The following is a 10239-nucleotide window of genomic DNA, read 5'->3' as shown; positions in this document are numbered from 1 at the left end:
ACACAAGTTCTCGAGAGCTGCCATGACACATGCTTATAATCTAGATAAAGATTCTGTACTGTAATGTAAATAAGTCAAGCAAAGAAAAGGGATTGATTGTCATAACAGTGCAACTTTAATGACCTGTAACACATGCATGTGACTATGAATTGATGCTTTTTTTTTTAAAGATGTTACCACTTTCACTTTTGTTGTGTATATTTTGCTATTTTTTTAAAAAGCTTAATATATTTTAAAGAAACTGTTTCTTTTTTTAATTGATGCGGTAAATTATTTCTTATTTACTCCCATTAGGGCTGCACGATTCTGTCTAAAATGAGAATCAGGATTTTTTTGCTTAAAATAATGATCACAATTTTCTCACGATTCTGTAGATGTAAAATAAAGGTTAATATGAGAATGCTATTATTACTGTTATTGCATATGGCAAAACAACAAAATACAGTTCTACATCTTGTATAGACTTGGAAAGACATTAAATATGTCCTGGTTGTTAATGCAAAGTAAAGTGATGACATCAGAATATAATAATTCATAATTCTAAAGTAGAATTATTATGTTTGAGACATATGCTTGTCATTTGTCACTGAGAACATTATTAGACCACTTTATTTCCACTGGTAAAATGAAACATTTTTCATTATCAGATTCCCTCTCGCATTATTTTCAACATTAAATAGGCTAGAGTAGTTATACTGACACTGTAAACATTTATTTTCATGCACAACCCTTTGTGTTCACTATGAAAAAAAAACATTAAATGCTTGTCGTAATCATAACTCTAAAATGCGATATGATCATGTAAATTATGTGCGCGTTTTCAGTTTCACTTTGACTGCTGAGTGCACTCATGTCATGGCTGCCGTCACTTTGAGTTCAGTTTGCAACAAACTTGAACGTTTTTTACAACTTTATTACCTGTTATTCACAGCCTATGCAGGTTCTGTTCACTAAAGTAGACATCATTGGCAGGCATGTGCGCTTCCTCTCGGTAGTAAACAGTGCGTCAGCGCATGTGTGATTTCACGGCCACAAATTCGTCATTACAAGAAGACATAAATGACATTTTTGGGTGAATTATACCTTATAAATACAGTATGTGACTCTTTTAACACCATTTGGAGGTTTTCATGTTGCTGAGCAACGTATAGAAAACAATGTGAAGAGTTGTACGACCGCCTTTATGCTTCTTATCTGACCATGAAAATATAATTGGCTGAATCGTAGAAAAGCTAAATTAAGGTCGGGTGTTGGGTCGAATCGAGATCGCCATCTTTATTCAATTAATTGTGCAGCTCTAACTCCTATAGTATTTATTCTTCCAATTTGTTGCTGACATTCTCTCAAATATCTTCCTTTGGGTGGATTTTTGCACTGGCAAACCATTTTGGCTTGATAAGACATCAACGTATTGTCAGAAGCCACAGATGTTAATTTTGCTCACCCTGTATATGGTTTGTTTGACTCCCAAAATGCTGGTAGACATTTCATCTTGATATGTTATTTAAAAAAATAACAGAGCGCAATATATTTAACAGAAACAATCTCTGAATTTTACATATATTCATTCATTCATTTTCCATTGATTTAGCCCCTTATTTATCATGGGTCGCCACAGCTGAATGAACCACCAACTATTCTGACATAAGTTTTACGTAGCGGATGCCTTTCTAGCTGCAACCCAGTACCGGGAAACACTCATAAACACTCACATTCACCCACATACTATGGCCAATTGGACTTTGAACCAGAATTGGACTTTGGACTTTGAAACCAGAGCACCTGGAGGAAATTCACGCAAACAAAAGGAGAACATGCAAATTCTACACAGAAATGCCAACCGGCCCAGCCTGGACCCAAACCAGTGACCTTCTTGCTGTGAGGCGACAGTGCTCCACTGAGCCACTAATTTGACATATAATCCCTCTTTTTTAATATTATCTGGCTGACAAAAGAGAGTGAATCTATGTTAAGACAGAGGAACCTGAAGAATCTCATACAGTAAACAGCACATGTTCTCATAAACACAGCAAAGATCAGTGTATTTATAGTAAAGAGCGACAATCATGTTTGTTATTCCATGCAGAGTCTATTATAATGTGTGCAAGTCTGTGCATGTGATGTGTAAACGCACACCAGATCAAAAGTAACTCACCAGGTGGAGGGCGGCTGTGTGGCTGAGGCGTCTGGGGCTGTCCTGGGTTTCGTGGGAAGTTGAGTTCATTGTGGTCATAGTATCTGTAGTTCTCATTAAAGTGGTCTGGTCTGCGCGCTCGTCTGGGTTGGTTGTTGTAGTATGGTTCTGGAGGATAGTAATATGGGCCGCCGTCTCCATTCTCCGTTACTGAACTGGCATCGCTGATGTAGGATGGCGAGGAAGGAGAGTAATCACGGTGAAGATGTGGCGGGGCAGACAGACGGTGACTCTCTCTGCGTGAAACCTCCAGCGGGGTCCGTGGAGGAGCGTTGCGCAGGAAACTCTTGGGGCCGCTAACATCACCAACAGATCCAGAGGAATATGGACCAGGACCAGGCACACCGGCCGGAACCGGCTCCACTAATGGAGGTTCGCGCCGAAGAAACGTTGGATGGCGGATAAATGAGGGCATCAAATCTGAGAACAAACAATGGGGGGAAACCTGGAGTAAGCGGATCCATGCATACTTAAATGGACAGTTCACTCTAAAATAAAACATCTGTCATCATTTACTCATCATTTGACCATCATTTACAGCTCATTTATCCCGTTTTTTAGAAGATAGAAGAAGGCTTTAAGACCAATTTTAATGTTTAACTATAATTTTAATTAAGTGGGCAAATTCTGGAAAGTTAAATGAGCTGGTCGTTTTTTATTTGCCCATGGGCTACACTTTTCATTTTAAAACAAGTTTTACCAAATTATTATTTTTTGTAAATGAAGGATGATAATAAATTTGTATTTAAATTTTTTTTTTTCATATTTTCTTAAATATTTTTAATTGCTAATTTTAACATTTATAAAACTGGATTAACTTATAGTTTAAATCCAAGTATGTTAATAAATACAAAGAAGTAAAATAGTATGGTAAGCACTCAACTAAATTGTAGTAAATATTTTTAGTGCATCAAAAAAGTGTTGTTAAGATCACCATCCGTCAAGCTGATCCAGCAAAGATTAGTTCTTAAAATGTAAGATTAGGCGAATAACTGCAGGTCCACTTTTATAGAAAAAAGAAGTACCCTTTTTAATAGGCTGGCTACAGGCCTGCAAATGAATGTATTCGGAAGAATGTCAGTAACTAAACAGATCTCATAGCATATTTACACCCATAGTGTTTACCTTTCAAAGTTGTTCCTGACATTCTTTTAAATGTCTTCCTTTGTGTGGATTAAAGACATTTAAATAATGTTCAGTTTCTTGCACTGCAGATCATTTCAGCTTCATAAGACATCAGTGTATCGTCAGAAGCCAAAGGTATTCATTTTATTTTGTCTGTATACGGTTTTTTGACTCTCAAGATTTTTTATTAGCATTTTATGATTTTCAGCAAAAGATCTTCTTTAATGTTTTCCTGGAGAAATAAGGTCTACTTAAAGGTCATCTCGGATGGGCTGAGAGTAACATAAAAGCAATTGTTCAACTATCGCAGTTATAAAGTTATTTATAATATTACACTAAAAATGTCTATAATAAGATACTAAACAAACATGCATGACCATTTTTAAGAATTTAGATTTTCTAAACTACAATTATTTTCCATGTCTTCAAAACATCACTTTAAACACATTTCAAAATAAAACGTAGAAGAAGATAATCTGATTTCTACAAAACACATTGTACATCATGCAAAACACATTTGATGACAGCTTGCTGTTTGACTACCGACTGCTGAATTAGACTCTCTTGAGATGCTGTCCATTCAATTATCCCGTTTTGACAACTTGATCCAAAATTTGATGACAAATACAATGACAGTGTTACCATATTTAACAATTATGTTTAATATACTATGTTACTACTGTGTGAAGCCTGAATTCAGAAGATTTCAATCAGTTTAAAAATAATTATTAGCAAAATATTAAGGTGTTCTTTAAACAATACTTTTCTTAAACTGGGTAAAGCAACAACATTGTACTTTTGGATCTTTGTATTTAAAGTAAATAAAAAAGTATGACATTTTTAACTAATGGCCAAATATTATGTACATATAATGGCTAATAACGTGAAAATAGTTTAGATTACAGTATTAAATATGAGCAATGCCACATTACCTTTTGATTCATTCAAAACGTATTAACAAGACTATAATAATAGAGGTCTACTAGGTTGATAGTATGTGACTGTGTACACATTGTGTCAGCTAATTGTTAAAGAGAATTCTGACACTTATTAAAAGCTCTAGCACTTAAAATTGTGTTATATTTTCAGAGGTTTCAGATTTCAAACACGCCGTAATGACTAAATTATATAACACAGCAGATTATTTAATTGGCTTCTTTTATATTTGAAGTGTTTGTTTGGCAGATTGACTAAAATTACTCACTTCTCAGAAGAGGGGACGTTTCTTTCTTCACATATTTGCCCTGAACCTCAGCTGGTTTGGACGCTTCGTTTTTACTCTTCTTTCTGGAGAGCATTGTTAATCCGAATCGACTCTGGACCGATCAGACTTCGGTTTCATCCTGAAATCCGGATCCAGGTTGGCACTGACACGCGAAACCGAGTCCATTTCGGAGCGTTTAGCCCGATAGCTAATTTGGAGTCATCATGGCTACAGTCTGAAAACAAACACAAAACTGGCCATTAGTTTGCGTTTAGTGGACGTTTGGTAGTTTTCGGTGTTTAGTCGAACATTACGAACGTTTTCCGACGATTAATTAACGTTAGTCTCCCCCCCAGCGCTGACCAAATAACACCCAGAGAAAAGCGCACGAAAACTTTTACCAGCTGAATGTGTCCAACCCAACCCAGCCCTCCACATCTCCTGCTGATCCCGGATCAGCTCTCAATGGATCCCGCGCAGCAGCCTGATCTCAGGTCAGTTGTTTGGATCCCACCCTCATTCAAATAAGTATACTTTTTTTGTCAGATTTAGTAATCTTTATTAGTCACTCTAAAAAGAGTCCACATATTTCAATAATACCAGTTTAACCGCGCACATAAGTGTCTTTAACCGCTCGATCCTAGATCAACTCTCTCTGGATCGCTCCCTCACCTTAACAACCTGATCCTAGATCAGATCTGCCGTAAGCCAGATCCTCGGGGAGCAAAGCATTCTGGGAAATATTTGACTCGAACTTTTTTCTAGCACATATTTATGGTTTACAGGACAGATGCGATGGTTTATTTAACATGTAAGGTTCATTTAAAGGATACAAGTGGTGCGTTGTCAGATAAATGTACAAAATAGGACCTAAAACCCTTAAAATGAACGAATTTTCTTTTGAACAAACCTTTTTTTGATTAACCTTCAGAGAATAAAGTTAAATACATACAGCTATAGAAAAAAAACAAGTGACCCATATAGGAAAAAAAAAAAAACAAGAAAAAAAAAAAAACAAGAAAAAAGAAAAAACCAAGTGACCCCCTGGCCAAGCCAGTGCATTTACCATTTAGTTATGTGTTTGAATAAAACACATTTTTTGTTTATTTTGCAGCCTACCGATTACTTTTGTTATTTTCAAATTTAAAATAAAAATGTTATTTAGAATAGACAACACGGTGGCTCAATGGTTAGCACTGTCGCCTCAGAGCAAGAAGGCCACTGGTTTGAACTCTGGTTGGGTCAGTTGGCATTTCTGTGTGGAGTTTGCATGTTCTCCCTGTGTTCGTGTGGGTTTTCTCCGGGTGCTCCGGCTTCCCCCACAAGCTAAATTGGCCGTTGTGTATGTGAGTGTATGGTTGTTTCCCAGTGCTGGGTTGCAGCTTAAAGGGCATTCGCTGCGTAAAACATATGCTGAAGAAGTTGGTGGTTCATTCCGCTGTGGCGACCCCTGATAAATAAAGTGACTAAGCCGAAGGAAAATAAATGAATATAATTTAGAGAATTTTTTTCATGTTTATATATTTATTTTTATATACTAAAGTTTCAATCTCCAGAAGATATTTGGTACAATAACTATGATTTTAATTAACAAATGAACACATTTGTTATTCTGGCAAAGTAATTTTAATTAACTTACTTTTTACATTATTAATAATATAAATAAATATTAATTTATTTTAACTTTGGAATAAATGTCATCTGTATCTTACAGAATAAATATTATATTAGCATTTTACTCAAACACACTATAATGAATCCAGGAAAATTGACAATTTTCAAGTTTTTTTAAAAGGTCTCTCTATATATTTATATAAACAAAACAATGCTAGAGGATTTAGTAATTTAGTAAATACACTTTCACATATATAAAGAAGCAATTCAGAAGTATGCATTTTTATAGGAGTTTACAAGAATAGTGTTAACTTGGTGCTTTCTTTAAAGAATAACTTGGTAACACTTTATAATAGTGATCCATTACTTAATGGATTTGTATTTACTAGTTAATGTATCTTGTACGGCATTTATTAATCACATTTCAACATGAACTAATGCATTATTAAAATCCAAAGTTGTGCCTGTTAACATTAGTCAATGCACTGGGAGTTATCATGAACGAGAAGCCACTTTCACACATACAGACATTTCTGGAAAATTACCAGCAATTTTCTGGAAAGGTCTGTATGCGTGAACAGGTCCTTTTTGAAAATACCAGTAAATTCATTCCGACAATTTTCCGGAAAGAGATGTTGTAACATCACCGGTAATTTGCCGGAATGCTGCGCTGTGTGAACGCAGCCGGAAGATTACCGGAAAGAGAGTCTTCATGCTTAGAACGCGTTGACGTGAGACGTCTACTTTAGCCAATCAGAAAACTCAGACGCATTCACATCTGCGCTGTTTATGAAAATAAAAGCCTTTTAATATTTTTCCGTACACATTTAGCTGCTAGATGTTAGTCAGATAACGTTTCCATGTTCCTTCTTAATGCCAACTGTGTAAAAAATTATCAATAAAATGCTTATGAAAAACCGCTGTTTGTTTACCTTCAAGCTCTGCTTCAGTTGCTTGACGCGTGTGCACGTGAAGGAGCCGGTGAGCCCCAGCACACACACACACACATATATTATGTAAATCTCGACATGTGAAAGTGTTCCTCCATATGTTTTCATATAAGTTGTTTACAATACTTATCCATCCACATAATTTGTAATGTAGTCAAGTGTGTAAACATTTGGCTGCGGTTGGCATTTCTGCCTTTAGAGGTCTCACAAAGCAGCTACATGAATGCTAAAGCTTTAAATAAAAGTGAAACCATCAAGAAAAGCCCGACCCCTTCTATGTTTACAAATACAAACGCAGCTGTTTAGAGCTCATTTCTGGTTAATGATGTCAGAATTTACCGGTATTTTGAAATGGATCTGTGAACGGTCTTTTCCGGAAAAATTATGAAACGTCCTTGCCTGTGTGAAAACCTTTATATGAATTTACAGGTAAAGTCATTCTGGATATTATATTTTCAGGATATTTACCGGTATTGCTGTGTGAAAGGGGCTATTTAACTTAAATAACATCAACTAAAGAAGATGAATAAATACAGTAATAAATGTATTGAATTGTTGGGTCATGTAAGTAAATACATTGGCTGACATTAACTAATGGACCATTATTTTAAATTGTTACCAGTAAATTTTAAAAGGAAAACTCATGTACAGTGATTGCTAAAACTATTCTTTAATGAAAATAAAAACAATTATGCTTTAACATTCAAATGTCATACAATCAACACTTAAAAGAATACATCATTTACATGACAAATACTGTAAAGCATATATAGTTTAAGCTTCGCCAAAGGCTTTGTTACAATGCTAAAAATGTAAGGACAACATACTTCAGAGCAATTTCGACATGTTTAAATGCCTGTAATTCTCTGTGCATTTTTCCCCCCAAGCATCAAAGCTGGTAAACTGCACTCGCTGAGAGACGCCTGACATGAAACATCATAACTACCAATTTTCCTCTCCGCACACAAATTATACAGCGGTAACCATGAGGCTGACGTCTCCGATCTCAGGGTTTCTTTTACTCCGCATAAATATTTTAAAATGCCCCCTATTATTCATATTCACAGTGCTCATCATACACGATTACAGTATATATATGAAAAATAGGTACACAAAATAAATACATCAGATCTTCTGCACTTAAAGTAATGTCATGGGATGTTTTCTGGTGCAGATTCTCAAGCGAAAAAACACTTATATGAACTAAACAAGCCCAAAGACGTAGAATGCACTAAAACAAACAGGAATAAACAGTGAATAAACAGTGTGGCATTTGCCCTTTAATTTCCTTCACTGAGAAGCAGGGAATCACTGACCTTGTTTGTATTTCATTGAAAACTATGTGGCGATAGGCGTGTGTGTGAGTGAGAGAGAGAGAATGCTGGGGCCTCAGCTGTTGGACAAGCCTCTCTAGGTTTAAGGAATTTCACCATCACTTAAGATGACCTTCCAACTGCAGACTGAAGTCCAGACACAACCAAAATATCATTAAAGTTACCATCAAATTAAAATGAACCATTCCTATCCATCTTTTTTTAATGAAATGTTGCAGTATTTTTGTAATGACAGCAAATTAGGGATTGAAACTGGGATTTCAGCAACAGCAAACAACAAGCCAATCCATTTGCCTTGTTGGAGAAGCTCGTTTCATTCACATATAGACAAATAAAGACTTACAACATACAATCCATGCCAACTTCAAAAGTAATAACAAACAATGGTTCGCTCAGAAATAAAGTGAGTGGGAAAATCTCAAAAACTCACATTTCAATCTGTTCATTACACAAAGCTTTCGCATGGCTTCAAAGACTTGGTAAATAGTGCACAGTTCATTTGAATACTTGTGTTTCTTGTCTTTTTTTTTGGAGCTTCAGAACACCCTGGTCACCGAATTCTTGTGTTTTATAAAGAGCAGCTTAGACATTCTTATAAATATGTCCTTCAGAAGAACATCAACATTAGGATGACCTAATCATGTGCAGTCATATTTACACATTGGTATTTGGAAGGTGAAATCCACTCATTCTAATAGGAATCAAACGTTTAATATACGGGTGAAAAGGTTTTCCACACAGTATCATGGTGGTCAAGCAAAAGCCCCAAACAAATGCTGCGTTCCAATTCACATACTATCCATCCTAAATAGTATTTGAAAATAGAATTAGTATGTCCCAAATTGTGGTATGTTGAAAAGAGTATGCCAAAGATTCCCGGATGCTTTATTTACGGTAAAAATATTAAAAGTAGAACCGTCCATACTCTACCCGCTGATATTTCCCATAATACATTGCATGTTGGACGTGAATTCGATTAGAACTACAAACGCGGGTGAAAAGTGTAAATAAACTACAAACATGATGGATGCGCAAGACCAACCTTCAAGTAGAGAGGCTTCGGTAAAGTTGTTTGTATGACTGTTAATATCTAGCCCACTGGGACATATTTAAATCGCGTTTTCTGTGTTATATTTAATCTGCAACAACAATACTGAACTTATATAAAGACGTGTTTGGATATTAACGTCTGAATGCAAATTTATCCAAAGACCTGAGGAGATTTCTCTGCATGAAAGACTCGTGAATGGGAGATTATCCTAAGATAACGTTAGGAAATTAAATATGAAGGAAATGTGGACGATGTGTCGAGATGATTAACAGGGGACATAACTAAGCAACATAACGATCTGTTAACAAGGATGTAGTGTGTCCCAAAGCTTGCATACTCTTCTGTTACACACTCAAAAGTACATACTTTCCCTTCCCCAAAACTACATACTTTTAGGGCATAGTAGAAGTATGCGAATTAGGACGCAACAAAAGTCTAAAACCAAGTTCAATATAAACGAATTGGGAAATCGTGAAATTTTGAAAACTAATTAACTAAATTCAAAACTAATTACAAATCAATTTTCCAAATCAGCAACAAATTCTCCAGTCCCGTTACTTTTGTTGCTCTGATTACATTTAAAACATGTTATTTCCAGTTAGTTCTCTAGGTTGACAAGTACTTCATTACATGACCGCAATTTCATTTATAGCGGTTTCAATGGACACAATGCAGATCCCAGAGGATGACCCCATAAGGATGGGATGTTCCGTGATTTAATTTCTTCAGTCAAAACCAGCAAGGCACACAGTAGTCCCTAAACAACA

General features: G+C 35.8%; 1 protein-coding gene across 2 annotated transcripts in view; it reads right to left on the bottom strand.

Annotated features, from left to right (window-relative positions):
• The window catches only part of sav1 (salvador family WW domain containing protein 1), a 17375-nt gene extending 12227 nt beyond the window's left edge, over nucleotides 1-5148 (bottom strand). The window contains exons 1-3 of one of the 2 annotated variants that reach the window (XM_056470457.1): nucleotides 4925-5148; nucleotides 4524-4758; nucleotides 2156-2614 (exon numbers count right to left, since the gene is read on the bottom strand). In XM_056470457.1, coding sequence (XP_056326432.1) covers nucleotides 2156-2614; nucleotides 4524-4617 — 553 coding nt within the window. In that variant the 5' untranslated portion in view covers nucleotides 4618-4758; nucleotides 4925-5148. Of the gene's footprint in view, nucleotides 1-2155; nucleotides 2615-4523; nucleotides 4759-4841 lie in introns of both variants that reach the window. The other variant, XM_056470456.1, reaches the window with a different exon arrangement.
• Between the last annotated feature and the right edge of the window lie 5091 nt (nucleotides 5149-10239).

This window comes from Danio aesculapii, chromosome 13 (assembly GCF_903798145.1).
Source record: "Danio aesculapii chromosome 13, fDanAes4.1, whole genome shotgun sequence".
In the NCBI taxonomy this organism is placed as follows: Eukaryota; Metazoa; Chordata; class Actinopteri; order Cypriniformes; family Danionidae; genus Danio; species Danio aesculapii.
The sequence above is the reverse complement of the archived record's forward strand: the minus strand, read 5'-3'. Positions and strand labels throughout refer to the sequence as shown.